The sequence below is a fragment of the Ranitomeya imitator genome, chromosome 4 (assembly GCF_032444005.1).
Source record: "Ranitomeya imitator isolate aRanImi1 chromosome 4, aRanImi1.pri, whole genome shotgun sequence".
In the NCBI taxonomy this organism is placed as follows: Eukaryota; Metazoa; Chordata; class Amphibia; order Anura; family Dendrobatidae; genus Ranitomeya; species Ranitomeya imitator.
This window is the reverse complement of record NC_091285.1, coordinates 448,816,122-448,844,076: the sequence shown is the minus strand read 5'-3', so window position 1 is coordinate 448,844,076 and position 27,955 is coordinate 448,816,122. Positions and strand designations below refer to the sequence as shown.

Genomic DNA, 27,955 nt, shown 5'->3' with positions numbered 1-27,955 from the left:
AGGATAAAAGCAAGACACAAGTCAATATAATAATTACTATGCACCAACATAAGAAAGTAAAATGATTACAGACTTTAATTTCTGGATCGTTGCTAATTGTGACGAAAAATAAATCTATGAAGTCTTTGATTGCTGCGTGATGCCTAAATGCCCAGTCAGCCACTCATCAGTTAAAATATAATATCAACAGTAATACTGCAGCCACATTACTAGAACAGTCATGACTTAAAGGGAACCTGTCACCTGAATTTGGCGGGACCAGTTTTGGGTCATATGGGCGGGGTTTTGGGGTGTTTGATTCACCCTTTCCTTACCCGCTGGCTGCATGCTGGCCGCAATATTGGATTGAAGTTCATGCTCTGTCCTCTGAAGTACACGCCAGCGCAAGGCAAGATTGCGTTGCGCAGGCGTGTACTCCGGAGGACAGAGAATGAACTTCAATCCAATATTGCGGCCAGCATGCAGCCAGCGGGTAAGGAAAGGGTGAATCAAACACCCCAAAACCCCGCCCATATGACCCAAAACTGGTCCCGCCAAATTCAGGTGACAGGTTCCCTTTAATGCCGCCATCCGATCCAAAAGCATCGGATGCGATATGCTAATGACCCTCGACTCCTGCTCTGCTGTGAGCGGGAACCGAGTGTCATGCGTCTGTGCTCCGAGCTTCTCACACAGAAACGATCAGAGCACAGCTGCGGAGAAATTAATTTCTCCATCTCCTCCATTGCCGGGGTCAGCGTATAATGCACATCACTCGGATGATAGCTGAGTGATGTGCATTGTCTCACTCACACCCATAGGCTTATATGGGTGCGAGTGAGCCGAGACTTGGCCGAGTATCGGTGACAATCCCAGCATGCTGCAATTTCACTCGCACACTGAAAACGCCCGAGAAAAAATACGGTGATGCGAGCTGCCCCATAGATGAATACTGGTCTGAGTGCTATGTGATTTTTTTATCGTATAGCACTCGTCCGTTGTTCAATGGTAGTGTGACTCTGGCCTAAATTTGAGACTCGGGAGGGACAGAGCGCTATTTGCCTCCTGGAGTGCAGATTTTCCTAGAATAGTTTGCGGACTCCATATAAAGAGCCCCTAAGTGCTAGAAGAGCAGAATCCCCTCTCAAGTGACCCCATTTTGAAAATTATACCCCTTTGGGAATTTATCTACAGGTGTAGTAAGGATTTCGACTCCTGGGTGTTTTTCAGAAACAAGCAGCAGTAGATGTTGCTGAGTGAAAATTGCCAACTGCTATTGTAGTGACCAGTACGTACGCTATGCCCAGCTCATGATTCTGGAGACACGCACCTGTAAATTAGGCAGGCTGTTATCGCTTCAGAAATGCCAAACATGTGGATGCTATATGTGGTTCAGGCACAGTGTGGGGCTCAGAAGGGATTTTTTTGTGGATTTAGTTGAAGTTTTTGTTAAGAACATTTTACATAACATAACTTTTGGGATAACATCCGGCGCTCTACGCTGACCACTTACATCGAGGTTTCCATCTAAATCTTTGAGTAATGTGAATCAGATGAAACCCCCCGAGGGATCAATTCACTATAATGAGGCAGCAGAGTTACTCTGGAGTCAGTCTGGCCTCTGGTCAGTGGTGTCCTTTTCAGAAGTGCACAAAACTGTGGCCGATGGCACTTTTATGCATCCCTAAAGAGAAGGACACCGCCAGATCACAGGTCCTGTGGCATCCACAGCTCCTCCATCTGCCTCATTATAGTGAATCTTCAGACGGAAGTTTACATGGATTTACACGGAAACCCCGATGTAAGCGCTCACTGCAGGGCACAGGATAAATGTGTGCCGAGCCTTTCTGCGATCTTTTGGAGCCAGAATTAACAAATCAACAGCAGGTGAAGAATTGATTTTATTTATTTTTTACACCGTTACTCGTGCGGTATAAGTGATTAGGTGACTTTATTCTTTGGGTTGGTGCGATTACAGCGATACCAGATTTATATCGGGTTTTTATGTTTGGCTGCTGTCACACATTAAAAGACGCTTTTTATTGCAAAAACTGCATCACTTTTTTTTAAATTTTCATTTTGAAAGCTATAATTTTTCCATGACAACAGAGTCATGTGACGGCTTTTTTTTGCTGAACGAGTTGACTTTTTATTGGTACCATTTTCAGGCACATCACATTTTTTGATCACTTTCTAATCCGATTTTTGGGAGGCAGAATGAACAAAAACCAGCAATTTAGGAATTGTTGTTTTTTCATGTCGTTCCGCGTGTGCTAAAATTGATAAGGCAGTTTTAATCTTCGGGTCAGTATAATTACAGCGATACAACATTTATGTTGTTTTTTGATGTTTTGGCGCTTTTACACAATAACAACTACGGTATTTTAAAGAATAATTATTTTTGCATCGCTTTATGCTACTGTAGTAGCAGGTAACCAAAAGAGATCCATAGACATAGCAGAAGCCGACCAACTAGTTTCAGCTTAATGCCTTAATCATGATAAGCTGATCATGCCATGATTAAGACGTTAAGCTGAAACTAGTTGGTCTGCTTCTCCTATGTCTATGGATCTCTTTTGGTGACCTGCTACTACAGTTTTTAATGTGATTAATAAACTATATATTTTTTATATTTTTGGCTACTGCTGGAGGATATTCTTTTTTTTCTGCTATTTATCTCAACGTCCGAGAATGGGACGGCTAAGGGTACCGTTACACTAAACGATTTACCAACGATCACGACCAGCGATACGACCTGGCCGTGATCGTTGGTAAGTCGTTGTGTGGTCGCTGGGGAGCTGTCACACAGACAGCTCTCTCCAGCGACCAACGATCAGGGGAACAACTTCGGCATCGTTGAAACTGTCTTCAACGATGTTGAAGTCCCCAGGTAACCAGGGTAAACATCGGGTTACTAAGTGCAGGGCCGCGCTTAGTAACCCGATATTTACCCTGGTTACCATTGTAAAAGTAAAAAAAAAAAAACACTACATACTCACATTCCGATGTCTGTCACGTCCCCCGGCATCAGCTTCCCTGCACTGTGTAAGCGCCAGCCGTAAAGCAGAGCGGTGACGTCACCGCTGTGCTCTGCTTTACGGCCGGCCGGCGCTGACACAGTGCAGGGAAGCTGACGCCGGGGGACGTGACAGACATCGGAATGTGAGTATGTAGTTTTTTTTTTTTACTTTTACAATGGTAACCAGGGTAAATATCGGGTTACTAAGCGCGGCCCTGCACTTAGTAACCCGATGTTTACCCTGGTTACAGCGATGACAGCGGGGTGATCAGCGACCAAAAAAAGGTCCTGATCATTCCCCACGACCAACGATCTCCCAGCAGGGGCCTGATCGTTGGTCGCTGTCACACATAAAGATATCGTTAGCGGGATCGTTGCTACGTCACAAAAAGCGTGACGTTGCAACGATATCCTTAACGTTATGTGTGAAGGTACCTAAAGACTGCTACTCAAAGTTTGATACAGGAAAGAAATATATCTTGGTCCCGTGCTAACCAGTAGATAGAAAAATATTTAGAATTGAGAGTCCTCAGTGGTTGATACCTTTTAATGGCTAACTGAAAAGATGGTAACAAATTGCAAGCTTTCGAGACTACTCAGGTCTCTTCATCAGGCAAAGACTAAAACAAATTCTGAAGAATCACATAATGATTATGTGATTCTTCAGAATTTGTTTTAGTCTTTGCCTGATGAAGAGACCTGTGTAGTAGCATCAAAAGCTTGCAATTTGTTACCATCTTTTCAGTTAGCCATTAAAAGGTATCAACCACTGAGGACACTCAAAGTTTGGTGAGCTGACTATTCTTGTACCCCATATTTCCCACTGCTTTCTAAGCATTATACTGTATGGAAAACTATATGGGGCTCATTATACTGCAAGGAGCATTATATCGGGCCAAATATACTTTATGGAGCACTACAGTATGTGGGGGAATAGAACTTACACTATGTGGCCCATGATTTCTATGTACGCCTCGGCCCAGGGCCCCGATCTGTCTAAAACCGGCCCTGCCAACATGTCACCACCGCAGTGTTCAGGGCTCAGCAGTGTAATTAATGGCATTCTTCTTGCTATATTCTTAAAATGTGTTCTTACCGCTGCTGCCCAGGTGCCCAGACCTCCTGTTAGTGCTGTAAGCAGCGGCGACCGAGGGAATTTGTAGCTGAGCACACAGTGCCAGGCTACAATAAGCCCAGGGGAAGTGCACAGTTCACAGCTGAGGCAGCCGCAGAATAGGACATGCCGTCAGATAGCAATTGCAGTCTCCTAATTGCTTCCGTGATTGCTGTGTGTAAGGCCCCCTTCATACATCTTTTTTTGTATCCGTATGAGGTCCATTTGTAAGGGCCGCAAATGTGGACACACACCCACTGTATTCAATGGTGGTGCGCACGTCAGGTTTTTACATGGCAGGCATTCCCTCTGCTGGTTATGAAAATTACGTGGGAGTCCACGCCATTTTTTTAAATGTAATTTTTTATTTTACACAATGTATACAGAGGGTGCTGAATGCAACTGCCATCATTGTCGCCTGGTGCTCTCAGCAGCTGGGATCATTGTGAACTGTACCACTTTTCCCAGGCGATGGTACGTGTCACTCGGATGACAAATGGATATACGAATGTAACGTGGATGTCACATGCGTACATACAGATGGCACATGGACTCGGACCATGGATTTCACCAGTACAGGTTTTTCCTGTACAGGAATCACCAGGACGTGTGAAGGAGGCCTAGGTGTAGTGTTCTGACACTTGCATAACAACAAATGAAAATGACAGCCTCCAGTGACAGAAAGAAAAAATTATGTTAATGTAATACATTTTATTTTGTTTTAAAAATAAATCTTTATAACATGAATAAATTATTAATTAAATAAAAATATCGTGATGAATTCCCTTTTAAATGTCTTAAAAGTCACTTTGTACCTTCAACTCCAGTGATGACTTTTCTATGCTCATCTCAGTCTTCTCGACCTCCCTAATGTGCTGCAGATGTTTCAATGCCCGTTCCCTATGCAAGTTGTGAAAAATAAAGAAATAAAAAATGTCACTGTGATGTTGTCATTAAAATAAATCGAAAATATTGTAGTTAATGGGCATTTTAGATAAAGTACTAATTTCTGCATGGCCTCTGAGTGATGGCGTTGTCTCCTGGTTGGATACAAGTGTAGACCGGAGGGCTTGTGAAGGGGCCAGAACCTTGATTACAGAACCTGAAAGGACTGCCTCTTGGGCCATTGCACTATGGAAATTCTTTGGTGTGGAAGAACTTGACTGGTCCACACCGAGCCCTGACTACAACCTATCTCACACCATTGGGTCAAACTAGAAGATGGCGAGCCAGGTCCTCCTGCCCAACATGTGTCAGACCTCACAAATGCTCTTCTGGATGAATGGGCAAATAATAATACAAAGTTTTATTTATACACCGCCAACCTATTCAGTAGCATTTTACAATCCGGAAGTTATGTATAAAAACTATGTCAGAAAACATCAAAAATTCCCACAGATACACTGCAAAATCTTGCAGCAAGCCTTCCTATACGAGTGGAAGCTGTTCTAGCTGCAATGGGACCGTTTCCATATTCATACCTATAGATTTAGAATGGGTCATAAAAGCTCCTGTGGTTGTAATTGGTAGGTTTCCCAATACTTTTGTCCATACAGTCTGTATATTTCATGACTGTAAAATGCAGGAATAACTTACTTCTCTTCCACCTGTTTCTGTAGAGAGTTGACCAGTTGTTCCAGTCTGACTTTTTCTGTGCTGCATTCTGTATACTATTTAAAGTATAATAAATACATACATTTAAAATAAATTCTGTTGTCAATAGGTGTCCAAGAAGTTAATAAAATATCAAACAGCAGAGAATGTGATAAAATAAAAATATGTATTACTTACCTTTTAAAAGGATTTTCTCAATTAAATTATTATTATTAATTATTATTATTATTATTATACTGTAGGCTTGCAGACTTCTAAAAAATTAGTTTTCACTCCCCCTCCCTGGGTCCAGTGCTGCCTCTCCTGTCTTTGTTGATAAGCTGCAGTGGTGATGTCAAGTTAACAGCGCTCCAGTCAATCACTGGGCTCAGAGGCTTGAGCGGTCAACATTGGCGGATCTCCTGAGCACGGCGATTGACTATAGAGTTATTGATTTTGACATCACAGCTGCAGCCTATGAACAAAAGGGTAATATCAGAGAGGCAACGCTGGACCTGGTGAGAATTAATAAAAGTTCATTTATTTTAAAAGTTTGCATTGGCCACCAGCATGTACGCAATGCCATCACTACAGTAAACAAAAACTAGTAATCCTAGACAACCCCTTTAACATTACTTGACTTATTAGTTGTATTGCTATTTCAACATGTATTAGTACATGTATGTATTAAAGCATATGGACACCTTTGGGAGCAATTTTTGAAATACTTAAAGGCATATATTTTTTCCCAAAAAAATTGCACCGTTTGCCTTCTATAGCCTCTATATTTCACTGTCAATTGCTCGAAGAGGGAATGAGTTAACTGAGAATCTTTCAGTGAGCTTGTTCAGATGGGAGAGTTTTTAACTCTTATTATTTTTTCTGAGCTCCATTCAGTTGATTTATGACTATATGAAATTTGAGCTGAACTTTGTGGTCATAAATCAATGGAGACGGGCTCAGATGAAGGAAGATAAGAGCTATAAACTCTCCCATCAGATTGTAAGCCAACAAAGAAGACATAACACAGACACGTATATTAGCCCACATTTATTAAACTAAACTTCGAAAAGTTGCAGCTTGCACACAAATGTGTATAACTTTGCGAAACCGACAACTTTCAGACATATTTATTTAACTATAGGTCATAATTTTTTTTTTTTTTGCAATTCTGCACCTGCTCGTAGACGTAGGTTTCATTTTCTGAGACCGTTTTTATTAAGAGTTGTGTATTACATGTCAATCTAAAAAAAATATTGGAGAATACTGAACCAAATATATGAAAAGGCAGAAAACACTTAATAAATTTAGCACAATTTTAGACTATCCTAAATTCAGAAAATAAAATCTAAGTTTCCTATAGGCAGAAGTAGATTTCAATACATATTTAAGACATTTTCTGATGTGACGCTAAATAAACCTGGTTTTGGCCATCCTCCTCATGGTACCCCATGCCCATATTGTCAACTTTTGTTGCGCAAAGTGCACTAAATAAACATTTTTCACAATTTGTGACCTTTTGCATAAGGGCTATTGCTTTATACAGTGGGGCAAAAAGTATTTAGTCAGTCAGCAATAGTGCAAGTTCCACCACTTAAAAAGATGAGAGGCGTCTGTAATTTACATCATAGGTAGACCTCAACTATGGGAGACAAACTGAGAAAAAAAAATCCAGAAAATCACATTGTCTGTTTTTTTAACATTTTATTTGCATATTATGGTGGAAAATAAGTATTTGGTCAGAAACAAAATTTCATCTCAATACTTTGTAATATATCCTTTGTTGGCAATGACAGAGGTCAAACGTTTTCTGTACGTCTTCACAAGGTTGCCACACACTGTTGTTGGTATGTTGGCTCATTCCTCCATGCAGATCTCCTCTAGAGCACTGATGTTTTTGGCTTTTCGCTTGGCAACACGGACTTTCAACTCCCTCCAAAGGTTTTCTATAGGGTTGAGATCTGGAGACTGGCTAGGCCACTCCAGGACCTTGAAATGCTTCTTACGAAGCCACTCCTTCGTTGCCCTGGCGGTGTGCTTTGGATCATTGTCATGTTGAAAGACCCAGCCACGTTTCATCTTCAATGCCCTTGCTGATGGAAGGAGGTTTGCACTCAAAATCTCACGATACATGGCTCCATTCATTCTTTCATGTACCCGGATCAGTCGTCCTGGCCCCTTTGCAGAGAAACAGCCCCAAAGCATGATGTTTCCACCACCATGCTTTACAGTAGGTATGGTGTTTGATGGATGCAACTCAGTATTCTTTTTCCTCCAAACACGACAAGTTGTGTTTCTACCAAACAGTTCCAGTTTGGTTTCATCAGACCATAGGACATTCTTCCAAAACTCCTCTGGATCATCCAAATGCTCTCTAGCAAACTTCAGACGGGCCCGGACATGTACTGGCTTAAGCAGTGGGACACGTCTGGCACTGCAGGATCTGAGTCCATGGTGGCGTAGTGTGTTACTTATAGTAGGCCTTGTTACATTGGTCCCAGCTCTCTGCAGTTCATTCACTAGGTCCCCCCGCGTGGTTCTGGGATTTTTGCTCACCGTTCTTGTGATCATTCTGACCCCACGGGGTGGGATTTTGCGTGGAGCCCCAGATCGAGGGAGATTATCAGTGGTCTTGTATGTCTTCCATTTTCTAATTATTGCTCCCACTGTTGATTTCTTCACTCCAAGCTGGTTGGCTATTGCAGATTCAGTCTTCCCAGCCTGGTGCAGGGCTACAATTTTGTTTCTGGTGTCCTTTGACAGCTCTTTGGTCTTCACCATAGTGGAGTTTGGAGTCAGACTGTTTGAGGGTGTGCACAGGTGTCTTTTTATACTGATAACAAGTTTAAACAGGTGCCATTACTACAGGTAATGAGTGGAGGAAAGAGGAGACTCTTAAAGAAGAAGTTACAGGTCTGTGAGAGCCAGAAATCTTGATTTTGTTTCTGACCAAATACTTATTTTCCACCATAATATGCAAATAAAATGTTAAAAAAACAGACAATGTGATTTTCTGGATTTTTTTTTCTCAGTTTGTCTCCCATAGTTGAGGTCTACCTATGATGTAAATTACAGACGCCTCTCATCTTTTTAAGTGGTGGAACTTGCACTATTGCTGACTGACTAAATACTTTTTTGCCCCACTGTATCAGAGCTTCTGAAACATTTTCAACAGAGGTCTCTGTAGTGGACCTTTGTGCCAAAATGAACACTGCCTCTTTACTTTTTGTCTTTTAAATACAAGTATAACATTAAAACAAGTACAAAATGGGTCAATTATGCAGCTAAACTAGAGATTATGTTGTCATAAATGAACTGTTCAGAATACACTTATGTGTTGTGAATTCTGTGGCAGAGTTCACTCCTGTGGTCACAAGTGGTACTTCGGCTGGTTCTCTCTGGGAGCTTCCGTTTGTGGAGGAAGGTGGTACTGCGGCTTCTGAGTTTCCTCCCTCAGGTGATCTGGTGAGGTCGTTAGCTGCTTCTCTACTTAACTCCACCTGATGCTTTGATCCATGCTTCCTGTCAATGTTCCAGTGTTGGACTTGTGTTTCTCTGGATCATTCCTGTGGCCTGCTGCTCTGCATAGCTAAGTGCTTCTTTGCTATTTGTTGCTATTTTTTCTGTCCAGCTTGTCTATTTGTTTTGCTGGAAGCTCTGGGACGCAAAGGGTGTACCTCCGTGCCGTTAGTTTGGTACGGAGGGTCTTTTTGCCCCCTTTGCGTGGTTTTCTTTAGGGTTTTGTGTAGACCGCAAAGTTATCTTTCCTATCCTCGTTCTGTCTAGAATATCGGGCCTCACTTTGCTGAATCTATTTCATCCCTACGTTTGTCTTTTCATCTTACTCACAGTCATTATATGTGGGGGGCTACCTTTTCCTTTGGGGTATTTCTCTGAGGCAAGGTAGGCTTATTTTTCTATCTTCAGGCTAGTTAGTTTCTCAGGCTGTGCCGAGTTGCATAGGGAGCCTTAGGCGCAATCCACAGCTGCCTCTAGTTGTGTTTGGAGAGGATCAGGAATTGCGGTCTACAGAGTTTCCACGTCTCAGAGCTCGTTCTATTATTTTGGGTTATTGTCAGATCACTGTATGTGCTCTGATCGCTATGTACATTGTGTTACTGAATTGCCTATCATAACAGTACAGGAAGCCAAAAGTACTAATGATTCTCAATAGAGGGAAAAAAGAAGTTCTGAGACCATTTTTTTTCCTTTGCACTGTGATTTGTCTTTTTTTTCCCCTAGACATTTGGGTGGTTCAGGACACAGGTGTTACAATGGACATTAAAGGTTTGTCTTCATGTGTAGATCAGCTCACGGCAAGAGTTCAAGATATACAAAATTTTGTGGTTCAGAATTCTTTGTTAGAACCGAGAATTCCTATTCCAGATTTGTTTTTTGGAGATAGAACTAAATTTCTGAGTTTCAAGAATAATTGTAAACTGTTTCTGGCTTTGAAACCTCGTTCCTCTGGTGACCCAGCGCAACAGGTTAGGATCGTCATTTCTTTTTTGCGTGGCGACCCTCAGGACTGGGCATTTTCTCTTGCGTCAGGAGATCCTGCATTGAGTGATATCGATGCGTTTTTCCTGGCGCTTGGATTGCTGTACGATGAGCCTAATTCAGTAGATCAGGCAGAAAAAAATTTGCTGGCTCTTTGTCAGGCTCAGGATGAGATAGAGCTATATTGCCAGAAATTTAGAAGATGGTCCGTGCTCACTCAATGGAATGAATCTGCGCTTGCAGCCATTTTCAGAAAGGGTCTCTCTGAAGCCATTAAGGATGTCATGGTGGGATTTCCTATGCCCGCTGGTTTGAATGAGTCTGTCTTTGGCCATTCAGATCGGTCGACGCTTGCGTGAGCGTAAATCTGTGTACCATTTGGCGGTATTACCTGAGATTAAACCTGAGCCTATGCAGTGCGATAGGACTATGACCAGAGTTGAACGGCAAGAACACAGACGTCTGAATGGGCTGTGTTTCTACTGTGGTGATTCCACTCATGCTATCTCTGATTGTCCTAAGCGCACTAAGCGGTTCGCTAGGTCTGCCACCATTGGTACTGTACAGTCAAAATTTCTTCTGTCCGTTACCTTGATATGCTCCTTGTCGTCGTATTCTGTCATGGCGTTTGTGGATTCAGGCGCTGCCCTGAATTTGATGGACTTGGATTATGCTAAACGTTGTGGGTTTTTATTGGAGCCCTTGCAGTGTCCTATTCCATTGAGAGGAATTGATGCTACACCTTTGGCCAAGAATAAGCCTCAATACTGGACCCAGCTGACCATGTGCATGGCTCCTGCACATCAGGAGGTTATTCGCTTTCTGGTGTTGCATAATCTGCATGATGTGGTCGTGTTGGGGTTGCCATGGCTACAAGCCCATAATCCAGTATTGGATTGGAATTCCATGTTGGTGTCCAGCTGGGGTTGTCAGGGGGTACATGGTGATGTTCCATTTCTGTCAATTTCGTCATCCACCCCTTCTGAGGTTCCAGAGTTCTTGTCTGATTACCGGGATGTATTTGATGAGCCCAAGTCCGATGCCCTGCCTCCGCATAGGGATTGTGATTGTGCTATCAATTTGATTCCTGGTAGTAAATTCCCAAAAGGTCGACTGTTTAATTTATCCGTGCCTGAGCACAACGCTATGCGCAGGTATGTGAAGGAATCCCTGGAGAAGGGGCATATTCGCCCGTCGTCATCGCCATTGGGAGCAGGGTTCTTTTTTGTGGCCAAGAAGGATGGTTCGCTGAGACCGTGTATAGATTACCGCCTTCTTAATAAGATCACTGTTAAATTTCAGTACCCCTTGCCATTGTTATCTGATTTGTTTGCTCGGATTAAGGGGGCTAGTTGGTTCACTAAGATAGATCTTCGTGGTGCGTATAATCTGGTGAGAATCAGGCAAGGCGATGAATGGAAAACTGCATTTAATACGCCCGAGGGTCATTTTGAGTATCTAGTGATGCCGTTCGGACTTGCCAATGCTCCATCAGTGTTTCAATCCTTTATGCATGACATCTTCCGTGAGTACCTGGATAAATTCCTGATTGTGTACTTGGATGACATTTTGATCTTCTCGGATGATTGGGAGTCTCATGTGAAGCAGGTCAGAACGGTTTTTCAGGTCCTGCGTGCTAATTCTTTGTTTGTGAAGGGATCAAAGTGTCTCTTTGGTGTGCAGAAGGTTTCATTTTTGGGGTTCATCTTTTCCCCTTCTACTATCGAGATGGATCCGGTTAAGGTCCAAGCCATCCATGATTGGACTCAGCCGACATCTCTGAAAAGTCTGCAAAAGTTCCTGGGCTTTGCTAATTTTTATCGTCGCTTCATCTGCAATTTTTCTAGTGTTGCCAAACCATTGACCGATTTGACCAAGAAGGGTGCTGATTTGGTCAATTGGTCTTCTGCTGCTGTGGAAGCTTTTCAAGAGTTGAAGCGTCGTTTTTCTTCTGCCCCTGTGTTGTGTCAACCAGATGTTTCTCTTCCGTTCCAGGTCGAGGTTGATGCTTCTGAGATTGGAGCAGGGGCTGTTTTGTCACAGAGAGGTTCTGGTTGCTCAGTGATGAAACCATGCGCTTTCTTTTCCAGGAAGTTTTCGCCTGCTGAGCGAAATTATGATGTGGGCAACCGAGAGTTGCTGGCCATGAAGTGGGCATTCGAGGAGTGGCGTCATTGGCTTGAAGGAGCTAAGCATCGCGTGGTGGTATTGACTGATCATAAGAACTTGACTTATCTCGAGTCTGCCAAGCGCTTGAATCCTAGACAAGCTCGTTGGTCGTTGTTTTTTGCCCGTTTTGACTTTGTGATTTCGTACCTTCCGGGCTCTAAAAATGTGAAGGCGGATGCTCTGTCTAGGAGTTTTGTGCCCGACTCTCCGGGTTTATCTGGGCCGGCGGGTATCCTCAAGGAAGGAGTAATTGTGTCTGCCATCTCCCCTGATTTGCGGCGGGTGCTGCAAAAATTTCAGGCTAATAAACCTGATCGTTGCCCAGCGGAGAAACTGTTTGTCCCTGATAGGTGGACGAATAGAGTTATCTCTGAACTTCATTGTTCGGTGTTGGCTGGTCATCCTGGAATCTTTGGTACCAGAGAGTTGGTGGCTAGATCCTTTTGGTGGCCCTCTCTGTCGCGGGATGTGCGTACTTTTGTGCAGTCCTGTGGGATTTGTGCTCGGGCTATGCCCTGCTGTTCTCGTGCCAGTGGGTTGCTTTTGCCCTTGCCGGTCCCGAAGAGGCCTTGGACACATATCTCTATGGATTTTATTTCTGACCTTCCCGTTTCTCAAAAGATGTCAGTCATTTGGGTGGTCTGTGATCGCTTTTCTAAGATGGTCCATCTGGTACCCTTGTCTAAATTGCCTTCCTCTTCTGATTTGGTGCCTTTGTTCTTCCAGCATGTGGTTCGTTTGCATGGCATTCCAGAGAATATTGTTTCTGACAGAGGTTCCCAGTTTGTTTCGAGGTTTTGGCGAGCCTTTTGTGGTAGGATGGGCATTGACTTGTCTTTTTCCTCGGCTTTCCATCCTCAGACTAATGGCCAGACCAAACGAACCAATCAGACCTTGGAAACATATCTGAGATGCTTTGTTTCTGCTGATCAGGATGACTGGGTGTCCTTTTTGCCTTTGGCTGAGTTCGCCCTTAATAATCGGGCCAGCTCGGCTACCTTGGTTTCGCCGTTTTTCTGCAATTCTGGGTTCCATCCTCGTTTCTCTTCAGGACAGGTTAAGTCTTCGGACTGTCCTGGTGTGGATACTGTGGTGGACAGGTTGCAGCAGATTTGGACTCAGGTAGTGGACAATTTGACCTTGTCCCAGGAGAAGGCTCAACTTTTCGCTAATCGCAGACGCCGTGTGGGTCCCCGACTTCGTGTTGGGGATCTGGTTTGGTTATCTTCTCGTCATATTCCTATGAAGGTTTCCTCTCCTAAGTTTAAACCTCGTTTTATTGGTCTGTATAGGATTTCTGAGGTTCTTAATCCTGTGTCTTTTCGTCTGACCCTTCCAGATTCTTTTTCCATACATAACGTATTCCATAGGTCATTGTTGCGGAGATACGTGGCACCTATGGTCCCATCTGTTGAGCCTCCTGCCCCGGTTTTGGTGGAGGGAGAATTGGAGTATATTGTGGAGAAGATTTTGGATTCTCGTGTTTCAAGACGGAAACTCCAGTATCTGGTTAAATGGAAGGGTTATGCTCAGGAAGATAATTCCTGGGTTTTTGCCTCTGATGTCCATGCTCCCGATCTTGTTCGTGCCTTTCATGTGGCTCGTCCTGGTCGGCCTGGGGGCTCTGGTGAGGGTTCGGTGACCCCTCCTCAAGGGGGGGGTACTGTTGTGAATTCTGTGGTAGAGTTCACTCCTGTGGTCACAAGTGGTACTTCGGCTGGTTCTCTCTGGGAGCTTCCGTTTGTGGAGGAAGGTGGTACTGCGGCTTCTGAGTTTCCTCCCTCAGGTGATCTGGTGAGGTCGTTAGCTGCTTCTCTACTTAACTCCACCTGATGCTTTGATCCATGCTTCCTGTCAATGTTCCAGTGTTGGACTTGTGTTTCTCTGGATCATTCCTGTGGCCTGCTGCTCTGCATAGCTAAGTGCTTCTTTGCTATTTGTTGCTATTTTTTCTGTCCAGCTTGTCTATTTGTTTTGCTGGAAGCTCTGGGACGCAAAGGGTGTACCTCCGTGCCGTTAGTTCGGTACGGAGGGTCTTTTTGCCCCCTTTGCGTGGTTTTCTTTAGGGTTTTGTGTAGACCGCAAAGTTATCTTTCCTATCCTCGTTCTGTCTAGAATATCGGGCCTCACTTTGCTGAATCTATTTCATCCCTACGTTTGTCTTTTCATCTTACTCACAGTCATTATATGTGGGGGGCTGCCTTTTCCTTTGGGGTATTTCTCTGAGGCAAGGTAGGCTTATTTTTCTATCTTCAGGCTAGTTAGTTTCTCAGGCTGTGCCGAGTTGCATAGGGAGCCTTAGGCGCAATCCACAGCTGCCTCTAGTTGTGTTTGGAGAGGATCAGGAATTGCGGTCTACAGAGTTTCCACGTCTCAGAGCTCGTTCTATTATTTTGGGTTATTGTCAGATCACTGTATGTGCTCTGATCGTTATGTACATTGTGTTACTGAATTGCCTATCATAACACTTATGTGTATGAAAAGTGCCTCAAGATTTGAGTCTCACCAACAACTAGGGGGCGCCTTCCTGGTTCATCAGTACGTCAGGGCACATCTAGAACGTTGTGGTCAGTGAATGAATATAACATGCGTGCTCATTACAAACCTGGTCTCGCGCAGATTCCAGTTCATGGTACTGCTCTTCTAGTTCTGTGTCTTTTGTTTTTAACATGTCCCAGACCTTCTGAAGTTCTTCCCGGACCAGCATTAATTCAGAGTCCACTTCCTCTAAGGAAACCTGATTAAGAAACATCCACATCACATACCACTGAAGGACCAAACAGTAACATTCATAGGGATTTTCCAGACTTTCTATATTGACGCTCTATCCATCAATATCAGATTCAGGGGTCCGACATCCAATATCCCCACCAATCAACTGATATCAGCTCTGGCGCAGGCCAGATGTAAACAGTGCATGGAACCAGGACAGCACAGCTCCATTTACTGTGTAATGGCTGTTCTTAGGTGCTGCAGCTCAGACTAAAGTGAATAGGAGCTTACCTGCAGTACCCAAGAATGGCCACTATGCAGTTAATGGTGGCACTGTGCTTTATGGCTCTGTTCCCTGTTAACTTCCAACCACCAGCAGAGCTTATAACAGCTGATTGAATAATAATAATCTTTATTTTTATATAGCGCTAACATATCCTGCAGCACGTTACAGTTTGAAGGTGGTACCCAGGTATTAAACCCCCAGAATCTGACATTGATGATTTATCCCAGGGATAAATCATCAATGTAGGAGAAATTAAGTTGAAACGCGTCAACACCAGGACACTGTCTTGTTTGGGACCTGATTTTAATGAAAGTGTAATAAAGCTGCCAAGGTTTTATTGGAGATGCCGGCTTTTTGTCTTTAGAATGGATTTACTTGCTCAAACCTATGCAATGGTGGATACCAACAATGGTGAGCTCATCTAGTTATCTGTTTTTATACATCCTCAATGTTGGAGAAATCCTGGAGAGCCCCTTCGAAATTGTGCTGCCGGAAAGTGACTTTTGCTATTCCATTTTCACGACAGGACGCAACACAAATATATTATTTGATGCTCACCTTGAATTCTCCAGATTTCTTACGCTTTAGCTCATCCAGTTCCTATTTTAGAGAAGGAACAAAGTTCGATATAATAAGACAGTATTATGTGCAACAAAAAGGAGATAAAGGCATTATGTAATTCAAAACATCCCTTTATCCAGCTTTGCAACATGGAGGCTTTATCAAGATGCTATACAACTTCACAAATGGGCATCATATTTCTAGGAAGTGAGGTAGAGAATTGTGTACTACATGCAGAACCTATCCTATTATTACCCTCTAAATAATTAAAGGGATTGTCTTGTACTGACATATTGATGACCCATCCGAATGGGTCATTAATATCCGATTGGTGGGGATCCAACACCGGCACACATACCAATCATCTGAATTTCTTCACTCAGAGGATGTATATGGGTGATGTACACAGCTCTGTATATAGCTTTGTGGACACTGGTGAGTACTGCACTTTATCTCCCATTCACTTGATTAACATCAATATGTAACTGCTGGGCACCCCCTTTAAGAAATACTGTAAATACTGGTAGGGTCCGAGCACACAAATGGTTTTAAACCCATTGCCGGATTTACCATTTCTCACCTCATTTAGATTAAATAAAAGTTCATCTTTCTGCTTCTTCGCTTCTTTTTCCTTTTCCAGCTGCTGCTGTAAATTGTATAGTTCAGATCTGAAATCATGCAAAATGATATTGAAGATTACGACATAGGAAGAAAAAAAAATCCATCCATGTTGGAACCCAATTGTTATTTAGTTACAATGATTTTTTTTCTGATTTCAAATACTCTAAAAATAACAATATTCTGGTTACAGATTACAAATTATTTTTGTTCGCTTGTTATCTGAAAATGTATACAATTTCCCAGCAGTTCCTCACAGTTTTTTTTAGATCTCTGCTTGTTGTCAAATCTTAAAATTGTACTGGAAATGCACTGTACATAGCACTATCGAGTGACTACAAGCAGAGAGCTTGAAAATCTTAGAGGTTGTCCACTACTTTATCATTGATGACCTATCCATAGGATAGGTCATCAATGTCTGATCGGTCATGGTTCCACATCCAGCACCTCTGCTGATCAGATGCTCTCGGTGGCGGCCTGAACTGCTCATTTGCGGAGTTGCTCCTTCTTCTGATAGTGGCCACGGCTGGATACTGCACATCTGCCCCCTATAGATGTGAATAGGAGGCAGATGTGCAGTACCCTGCTGCAGCCAGAAGATGGAGCAACTGTAAATTTGAACAGTTCCCGATGGTTTTATTTCAAATAAAGGACTTTATGCTTGCTGTGTCTTTATTTACAAAGCCGTGGTCTTGCTGTCACCCGACAATACAAAGGTGACATCAGCCCCACTTGCCACTGCTACAGGGCAAGTGGGAAGAGCAAGGCAAAGCGCCAGAATTGGCGCATCTAATAGATGCAACTTTTCTGGGGGGCTGCGGGCTGCTGTTTTTAGGCTGGGGGGGCCAATATCCATGGCCCCTTACCAGCCTGAGAATACCAGTCCTTAGCTGTCTGCTTTAGCTTGGCTGGTTGTCAAAAATTGGGGGGACCCCACGCTGTTTTTTAAAATTATTTATTTAAATAATTGAAAAAATCAGAGTGGAGACCCATCTATTCTTGATAACCAGCCTTGCTGAAGCTGACAGCTGAGGGCTGCAGCCCCTAGCTGTGAGTTTTGCCTGGCTAGTTATCAAAAGTACAGGGGAACCCATGGCGTTTTTTTTTCCTTTAATTATTTATTTTCAGCCGCTCCTGCTCTCGCTGCTCTACTCCCATCACCCAACACCAATGACTGAAGGTAACTTTATACCTCCGATCACAGCTGCGGACTCACACTGTCGTTTGACAGCATAGGAACCACGGCCGTCTGATCGACAATGATGATTTTACCGCTGGTCAGAAGCAGTGTTTGCAGCGCTGTCATGCACATGACAACGAGACAATCACCTGGTATTCGGGGGGCCCCATCTCTATACAATGTGATGGTCCACAAGAAGGTAAATTATGAGTAATGGGATAAGAGGTCTTTATTTTTTCGTTTACAATTATACCTTTCCTATGGCTATTTTTGAAAAAGGAGTGGAAAACCTCTTTAAATATCAACTGTGCTCTTAAGTATATAGTGTAACTTATGCATGTATTAGGCAATATGCAAAGATTCTTATTCTCGCCCATGCACTTGAAACTCTATTACCGTATATACTCTAGTATAAGCCGAGATTTTCAGCCTAAATTTTTGGGCTGAAAGTGCCCCTCTCGGCTTATACTCAAGTCATGATCGGCGGTGGGGTCGGCGGGTGAGGGGGAGAGAGGACTTTCGCATACTCACCTAGTCCCGGCGCTCCTGGCGCTCCCCCTGCCCGTCCCACGGTCTTCGGTGCCGCAGCTCTTCCCCTGTTCAGCGGTCACGTGGGACCGCTCATTAAAGTTATGAATATGGACTCCACTCCCATAGGGGTGGAGCCGCATATTCATTCCTCTAATGAGCGGTAACGGTGACCGCTGACAGAGGAAGAGGGTGCGGCACCCGGAGACCAGCTATCCGGGATAAGGAGCCAGGGACGCAGGGAGCAGGTAAGGATGTCATAGTTACCTGTCCACGTTCCACACACCGGGCGCCGCTCCGTCTTCCGCGTCCTCTTGCTCTGACTGTTCAGGTCAGAGGGCGCGATGACATACTAGTGTGCATGCCGCCCTCTGCCTGAACAGTCAGTGCGGAGAGATGCCGAGACGGGATGCTGAGGAGCTGCAAGCAAGAGAGGTGAGTGTGTCATTTTTTTTTTATTGCAGCAGCAGCAGCATTCTATATTGCACAGATTTATATGGAGCATCTATGGGGCCATACTGAACGGTGCAGAGCATTCTATATGGCACAGCTTTATATGGAGCATTCATGGGGCCATACTGAACGGTGCAGAGCATTTTATACGGCACAGTTTTATGTGAAGCATCTATGGGGCCATAATGAACGGTGCAGAGCATTATATATGGCACAGCTTTCTATGGAGCATCTATGGGGCCATATTGAACGGTGCAGAGCATTCTATATGGGGCAGCTTTATGTGGAGCATCTATGGGGCCATACTGAACGGTGCAGAGCATTATATATGGGGCAGCTTTATGTGGAGCATCTATGGGGCCATACTGAATGGTGTAGAGCATTCTATATGGCACAGCTTTATATGGAGCATCTATGGGGCCATACTGAACGGTGCAGAGCATTCTATATGGCACTGCTTTATATGGAGCATCTATGGGGCAATAATCAACAGTGCAGAGCATTCTATATGGCACAGCTTTATATGGAGCATCTATGGGGCAATACTGAACGGTGCAGAGCATTATATATATATGGCACAGCTTTCTATGGAGCATCTATGGGGCCATACTGAACGGTGCAGAGCATTATATATGGCACAGCTTTATGTGGAGCATCTATGGGGCCATACTGAACGGTGCAGAGCATTATATATGGGGCACAGCTTTATATGGAGCATCTATGGGGCAATAATCAACAGTGCAGAGCATTCTATATGGCACAGCTTTATATGGAGCATCTATGGGGCCATACTGAACGGTGCAGAGCATTATATATGGCACAGCTTTCTATGGAGCATCTATGGGGCAATAATCAACAGTGCAGAGCATTCTATATGGCACAGCTTTATATGGAGCATCTATGGGGCAATACTGAACGGTGCAGAGCATTATATATGGCACAGCTTTATATGGAGCATCTATGGGGCCATACTGAACGGTGCAGAGCATTCTATATGGCACAGCTTTATATGGAGCATCTATGGGGCCATACTGAACGGTGCAGAGCATTATATATGGCACAGCTTTCTATGGAGCATCTATGGGGCAATAATCAACAGTGCAGAGCATTCTATATGGCACAGCTTTATATGGAGCATCTATGGGGCCATACTGAACGGTGCAGAGCATTATATATGGCACAGCTTTCTATGGAGCATCTATGGAGCCATACTGAACGGTGCAGAGCATTATATATGGCACAGCTTTATATGGAGCATCTATGGGGCCATACTGAACGGTGCAGAGCATTATATATGGCACAGCTTTATGTGGAGCATCTATGGGGCCATACTGAACGGTGCAGAGCATTATATATGGCACAGCTTTATATGGAGCATCTATGGGGCTATAATGAACGGTATGGAGCATCTATTTTTATTTTTGAAATTCACCGGTAGCTACTGCATTTTCCACCCTAGGCTTATACTCGAGTCAATAAGTTTTCCCAGTTTTTTGTGGCAAAATTAGGGGGGTCGGCTTATATTCGGGTCGGCTTATACTCGAGTATATACGGTAATTATTAAGCTGGAGTAATACTGCTCACAGTCATCCTCTCTTTTATCACCAGCTCAGAGAACTTTCATTTTTAGTCACCTGAATTAGCAGTCAGGATCAACAGATTCAAACATTTTCCAGTTTTAGAAATGGACTGTACCAGGAAACCAACCTTTGTGATAGGGTCATAGAGCTCTGGATTTCCGCATTACCAAGACAGTCCTGAAAAACAAACAACATACATACAGTATATCATAAATGCATTAGCTGCCTTATTTAAATCAGCATCAGATAATTGCATTATATTGGGTTTTGAATATGGCAAAACATTTTAGGTAATTTATTCTGTGGCTGTGTTATAGCAGGATCCATTTTATCTTGCTTGCCTCCATTTTGTGTGTTACCAAAGGTCAGAAAAACAAGTTGTTATTCACTATTCTTCATTGTGCTGTTATTTGCTGATTGCTAAGAACTAATTGTAGCAGGGAATGTCCTTGGTAAAATAACGAATAATGTACTGTGTAAAAATATGTTTTCGAAACCATAGGGAGAAGGGAGTAATACACTCCGATGCTTAGCCCATATATGGAGAATCCGCCTCCGACACAAGAATGCATAAAAAGTGTGTGTAAGCTTAATAAAACTAGAGATATTTCAGATACAGCCCTGGTGTATTGTGTCTTATCTCTCCGGTGCCGTGACATCATCTCTACGGTGGACTCATCAGAGAGTAGGTTGAGACCTGCGACGACAATTCTGGCGTTGCCCGAACAGGGAACTGAGTGCTTCATCTGAGACCCGGCCGACTCCAGTAATGGACCAGGGGACTTCGCGGGACTAGTGGTATCACACAGCGCTGGGGTAAGAATACTGATTATATTCTGCCTACGTCATTCCACTTGTGGACGGGTTTTCCCCTTCTAGTCGACCAGGATCAGGTAAAATCACGGGCTTCCCCGGCTCAGGTACCCTTGAACCTAGATATTGACCCTCATTGTGTGGTTACTAATGACTCCACTGTTAGACTAAAATGATTGACCCCATGATCTTTGTGTGGTGTGCTTGTGGAGTGTTTGTTGTTTGTGTGTTCATATACGTGTTATCAATCTTGGAAGCAAGCTAATATAGTAACCTGTGAGCACAGTAAACCTGTAGTTTAGGACTAACGCAGGAGGACATAGCCTACTCTAGGTGAGGAGGAAAGGTTTGTCTGATAAGTTTTCAGCCTGCACGTATACTAGCAATAGAATGGGGAACCAAGAGAGTACAGAGTTCCATAGTGCTAGAGAATTAGTCCAGAGAAAAGAAGGGAAAGAATCCCAGAAGCAGGTTAGTGTGCTCTTGAAGGCAGGAGGCTTCCACCCCTCAGGGGAATTAGATTCAGGTAAATGGTATGACTTCATGAAAACCCACACAGGGTGGCTTAAAGATAAGAAACTCTTGAGGCAAGCTAGAATGTGGGCAGACGCTTCCCGACAGTATGAAGAGCAGGGAGTGGAAAAATTTTGTATACCGATGTCTAGATGGGAACTGTAAAGCTGCTATCGTTCCCAGTTTACCTCCATGTGCTCCACCCCCACCAGTGCCCCCCAGTTATGCCCCCACAGAAAACCAGGCAGGACCAGAACAATGGATTTGCCCACATTGTGGTCAACAGAACCCACCAACCGCTGATTATTGTGTAAGTTGCGGCAGTCCCCGGCCAAGCAGTTCCCACACGTTGTGTCCAAGTATTCCCAACCTGTTTCCCATGAAACAGACAGTAGTCTCAAGTGGTACACGATCCAAAGTAGAGGACAGCGCAGCTGATAGTGGACCTCCGAGTTACCATGTTGCTAGTAGGTATCAGGCATGGTCTCCCACAGAACAGATGTATTTGACTGCACAGCTGCCAGACATTAACCAACGACCTATGACTTTTGCCAGGCAGTGTGGGGTGATACAGCACACTTACCAGGCAACCAGACAGGACATGCAACAGTTAGTGCGTTCAGCCCTGGGGGAAGCACCTTCTACCCGACTGACAGCTGAGACTTTTAAAATGTACCCAGGGGGAAACGGTCCCCAAGGCGGAGAACCTAACAATGCCAGGTCAGGGTCTGACTTTTTTGAGGCACTAGAAAAAGCCTGTAAGAATTAGACAGGAGGAAGTATCGGTGCATTTAGAAGACTGTGTACAGGACTTGAAGGAGCTCCCCATTGATTATTTCTACAGGTTGCAACAACGATGGTCTGATATGGGTTATGGTGAAGATGATAGAACTGCGACACGTTTGTTAAGTCATGCATATATGCAAGGGATTGATAAGTATGTGAGAGAGAAGGTGATGGCAAGTAGACCAGATTGGAGATCCTGCCCCCCAGGCGATCTTGCTAAGATTGCACATGGAGTCAGTTTGGACTCGCAGAAGCAAAAGACTAAGGTTCACTTTCAGAGGAGTGGACCCTCACGGAGAAGTGGAGGACATGGAGGACCCACTACGGGTCCTAGATTGTGTTATGGATGTAAGAAACCAGGACATTTTAGGAAAGATTGTCGCACAAATCCATACCCAGATAAGATTTCCACCCCTGCTACCCCCCAGACCGACGAATAGGTAACTGGCAGCCTGCAACTGTGTCCTCTAGTCACTCTACCTCCCACCCCCGACTGTACAGTACAGTACAGGTGAGCCTGCCAGGAGGAACTACAGCAGATTTTCAGGTTGACACGGGAGCTGACAACTCAGTTATCACGCTTTCAGACTGTCCATTACCCTTCAGTGACACCACCGACTTTGTCATGGCCACACCTTTTAATGCACCGACCCAGACTTTGGGACAGACAGAACCCATTCCCCTCTCCATTTGTGGGAAAACTCAAAGTTCCTCCCATAATAGTCAAATTGAAACCAGGGGCAGCACCGCCCCTATTGCGTCAGTACCCTTTGAGTGCTGCTCAGGAGGCTGCAATAGACGCACAGTTACAAAAATTGCTGGAATCAGGGGTTTTTGTGCCTACACAGTCCGTTTGCAACACTCCCCTGTATCCAGTAAAGAAGAAGGTTAGGCCTGGGGAGCCGGTGAATTATAGAATGGTCCATGACCGTAGAGCAATCAATGCCGCAACAGAAATGCTTGCTCCCTTGGTTCCTAACCCACACACCTTGTTGGCACACATACCTGTTAACAGTATTTGTTTTTCAGTGATTGACTTAGCAAATGCCTTTTTCAGTGTTCCATTGCACCCAGATTGTCAGCATCTTTTTGCTTTTACCTTCCGCAATAAGCAGTATAGTTGGACTGTCCTACCACAAGGAGCCCAGAATTCTCCTACTATCTTCTCACAGTGCATGGCACAAGTCCTACAAGGCTGGCATGTTAAAGGAGTAGTTCTCATTCAGTATGTTGATGACCTATTGCTGTGTGCTCCTTCTCGTTCTCTTTGTAAAATGGCTACGATCTCTTTACTCTTTTTTTCTTTATGAACAGGGGTGCAAGGTATCCAAACAAAAATTACAGTTTTGCTTAAGTACTGCTGTGTTTCTAGGACATTGTCTCTCCCCAGGGAAAAAGCACCTCACCCCTGAGCGAAAACAGGCTATCATGGACATGCAGCCCCCACGGAATTTGCAGGGCCTCCGTGTGTTTCTAGGACTAACTTCCTACTGTCATCCATGGATTCATTCTGCCTCCATCTTAATGCAACCTCTATATGACTGTATGCAACCTGTCCCCTTCTGCCTTACACCAGAGGCACTTGACTGTTTTTACTCTCTGAAATTATGCATTGTTTCCTCTCCAGCTTTGGGCATCCCCAATTATGCCCTTCCCTTTAACCTCTTTCTTCATGAAAATGCAGGGCATGCTACGGGTGTGCTGACTCAGCTTCATGGAGACAAACAGAGACCTGTTGCTTATTACAGCGGCCGCCTGGATACAGTGGCAAGAGAAAGTCCCTCTTGTGTTCGGGCTGTGTTGTCTGTCCAGCTGTTGCTACACAAGTCTTCAGAGATTGTTTTGGATCACCCACTGACGGTCCATACCCCACATGATGTACATAGTATCCTTAACCATGTACAACCTAGCCACCTGTCCATGGCTAGACAGCTGCGACTTCAGTGTGCTATTCTCATGCCCACTAATGTGACTTTGAAAAGGTGCACTGTCCTAAACCCCGCTACTCTTCTCCCAGTTCCTATGGATCCAAATGGGGGAGGGGTAGGTGACATGGAAAAGGACACTCTTTTTCTTTCTAGAATGGATCCAGAGGAACAAGATCAGGTTTCCAAACCACATGATTGTCTAGAATTGATGTCTCAGGAAGCGGCTGGTCTCCCTACTGTCTCTAGTGTGCCCATACCTAATGCTCATTTTGAGCTTTTTGTAGATGGATCCCATCACCAAGATGACCAAGGACGCTTCTGTACCGGATATGCTGTGGTCTCAGAACATGAGGTAATCAAGGCAGAGTCAATGCCAGCTCATATGTCTGCACAAGAAGCAGAGCTCAAGGCGATCACAGAAGCGTGCAAACTAGCAGAAGGTAAAACTGTAAATATCTACACTGATTCCAGGTATGCCTTTGGCATTGCACACGATTATGGGCTTATCTGGAGAGCCAGAGCTTTCCTGACAGCAAATGGCCACCCCATTAAACATGCTGAGGCAGTCCAGCAACTTATGAATGCACTACAGCTTCCCACCCAAGCAGGTATCATAAAGGTAAAGGCACATACCAAAGGCACTGATGGATAGACAAAGGGTAACGCACTGACAGACCAGGCTGCCAAGAAAGCAGCAAGCACTCCTGTAGCCTCTAAAGTACATCACCTGGACACCCCACCATCTCCACTTGTGTCAAAAGACATCTTAGCCCGGTTACAAGAACAGGCAAGTAAGGAGGAGAAAGATAGGTGGCAAAAGAAAGGAGCTTGCTCTGATACCATCACTGGACTATGGGGGAGGGGTGAAAAGGTCTACTACCACAGGTACTGTACCCAACAATGGCACAGGTTCTGCACGGGAATGTGCACCACTCGAAGACAGCCATGTGTGACACCCTACAGAAACAATGGATTGCCCCTGGGTTTTCCACCTGCGCAGAAAGGCAGGTACAGAGCTGCATGATATGTGCCACACATAATCAGGGTAGGGCAGTGAAAACTCCATCCAAACACACTCCCCGACCCCTTTACCCATTCCAGAGACAGCAGATTGATTATATTCAGTTTCCTAGGGTAGGGACGTATGAGTGTGTGTTGGTCTGCATTGATTTATTTTCAGGTTGGCCAGAAGCCTACCCAGTTGCCAAAGCTACGGCTTAGGCTACGTTCACATTTGCGTTGTTGGATGCAGCGTCGGCGATGCATACCGACGCATGCGTCATGCGCCCCTATCTTTAACATGGGGGCGCATGGACATGCGCCGGTATGCGTTGTACTGTGTTTTACGACGCATGCGTCATATAGACGCACAAGACAGGGCGCAGAGGACGCTACTTGTAGCGTTTTCCCTGTGAAGAAATTCCTGATCTGTAGGATCTTATGACAACACATGCGTCGCAAAACGCTGCATTGTGTACATGCGTTGTTGGTTGCGTCGCCGACGCTGCGCCCAACAACACAAATGTGAACATAGTCTAAGACAACGGCGAAGAAACTGATGGCTGAGATCATATGCAGGTATGGAGTTCCTGAAGTCATTGAAAGTGATCGAAGTTCCCATTTTACTGGAGAGATCATGTCAGAGGTAATGGCAGCACTGGGGGTAAGTCAAGCATTGCATACTCCATACCATCCACAGAGCAGTGGAAAAGTGGAGAGACTAAATGGAACTCTTAAAGGGACACTGTCACCTGAATTTGGAGGGAACAATCTTCAGCCATGGAGGCGGGGTTTTGGGGTGTTTGATTCACCCTTTCCTTACCCGCTGGCTGCATGCTGGCTGCAATATTGGATTGAAGTTCATTCTCTGTCCTCCGTAGTACATGCCTGCACAAGGCAAGATTGCCTTGCGCAGGCGTGTACTATGGAGGACAGAGAATGAACTTCAATCCAATATTGCAGCCAGCGGGTAAGGAAAGGGTGAATCAAACACCTGAAAACCCCGCCTCCATGGCTGAAGATTGTTCCCTCCAAATTCAGGTGACAGTGTCCCTTTAAGCTTAAAATCCAGAAGGCAATGGCAGAGACTGGTAAAACATGGACAGAATGCCTTCCTCTGGCTTTGTTTTCAGTAAGATATACCCCAAACAGGAAGACAGGACTGTCACCATATGAGATTCTGTTTGGCAGGGGCCCCAATCTTGGATGTTTCTTTCCACAACAGTTGCAGCTCAAGTACCAGGACTTGACTAGCTGTGTGCAGGCCTTACATGGACACCTTGCTAAAGTGCATTTAACTGTCTTTAGTTCTCTTCCAGACCCAGACAAGGTTCCTGGACACCACCTCTTGGAGCCAGGAGACTGGGTAGTGATAAAGCGGCACGTCCAGAAGAGCCTGGAACCAAGATTTGACGGACCATACCAAGTGCTCCTGAGCACAGCCACAGCTGTTATGCTAGAAGGAAAACCTAGTTGGATCCACGCATCACACTGCAAGCGAGTTAAAGAACCGATAGCAGATAAAAGAAACAATGTTTTGACTGGTTTCGAATTCCATGATATTATGCGTAATCGCATGGGACAGTCTGAATTCTCCAACATCCTTGAACAATAAGTTTGTGCAACATCACAGAAAACTGATAGATGGAGACGTTTATTCTCCATTCAGATGGAGACGTTTATTCTCAGAGAGGTAGGTCAAGCGTAGGGCCTCGTATAAGAGAGATGCCTTATCGTGGCTACGAGGTACACATAAAATTGGCCATTTTTATGCGCTAAAAGCTCTCATTTTTCATATTTTCAGTGCAGTAATGCAGTTCAAATTTTGTGTTTTCAAGTTTGCATGTTTTGGCGCTGCAGTGTGCTGCCCTATTTACTTTAATATATACGAGTTGGCGACTCTGGGTTCAGCACCTGTTCACACTGTGTCTATGTTTGGATGTGCAGATCAGGTTTTTTGAAATGTATTCTCTAGCCTTCTGATCGTGCACTCCCCGCCTCCTAGCTTCAGGTGTTTTAATTATAACAGGTCTAATACCCCTCCACAGTGAGAGAGAATTTGAGTCCAAGGAGAGGTTTCACATGTACCCATTCAGATGGAGACGTTTATTCTCAGAGAGGTAGGTCAAGCGTAGGGCCTCGTATAAGAGAGATGCCTTATCGTGGCTACGAGGTACACATAAAATTGGCCATTTTTATGCGCTAAAAGCTCTCATTTTTCATATTTTCAGTGCAGTAATGCAGTTCAAATTTTGTGTTTTCAAGTTTGCATGTTTTGGCGCTGCAGTGTGCTGCCCTATTTACTTTAATATATACGAGTTGGCGACTCTGGGTTCAGCACCTGTTCACACTGTGTCTATGTTTGGATGTGCAGATCAGGTTTTTTGAAATGTATTCTCTAGCCTTCTGATCGTGCACTCCCCGCCTCCTAGCTTCAGGTGTTTTAATTATAATAGGTCCAATACCCCTCCACAGTGAGAGAGAATTTGAGTCCAAGGAGAGGTTTCACATGTACCCATTCAGATGGAGACGTTTATTCTCAGAGAGGTAGGTCAAGCGTAGGGCCTCGTATAAGAGAGATGCCTTATCGTGGCTACGAGGTACACATAAAATTGGCCATTTTT

General features: G+C 44.4%; 1 protein-coding gene across 1 annotated transcript in view; it reads right to left on the bottom strand.

Annotated features, from left to right (window-relative positions):
• Positions 1 to 27,955, bottom strand: part of LOC138676431 (putative leucine-rich repeat-containing protein DDB_G0290503) — a 176,563-nt gene that overhangs the window by 31,464 nt on the left and 117,144 nt on the right. The window contains exons 18-23 of the mRNA XM_069765720.1: positions 20,420 to 20,469; positions 16,514 to 16,601; positions 15,931 to 15,972; positions 14,980 to 15,111; positions 5,709 to 5,782; positions 4,928 to 5,012 (exon numbers count right to left, since the gene is read on the bottom strand). Coding sequence (XP_069621821.1) covers positions 4,928 to 5,012; positions 5,709 to 5,782; positions 14,980 to 15,111; positions 15,931 to 15,972; positions 16,514 to 16,601; positions 20,420 to 20,469 — 471 coding nt within the window. The remainder of the gene's footprint in view (positions 1 to 4,927; positions 5,013 to 5,708; positions 5,783 to 14,979; positions 15,112 to 15,930; positions 15,973 to 16,513; positions 16,602 to 20,419; positions 20,470 to 27,955) is intronic.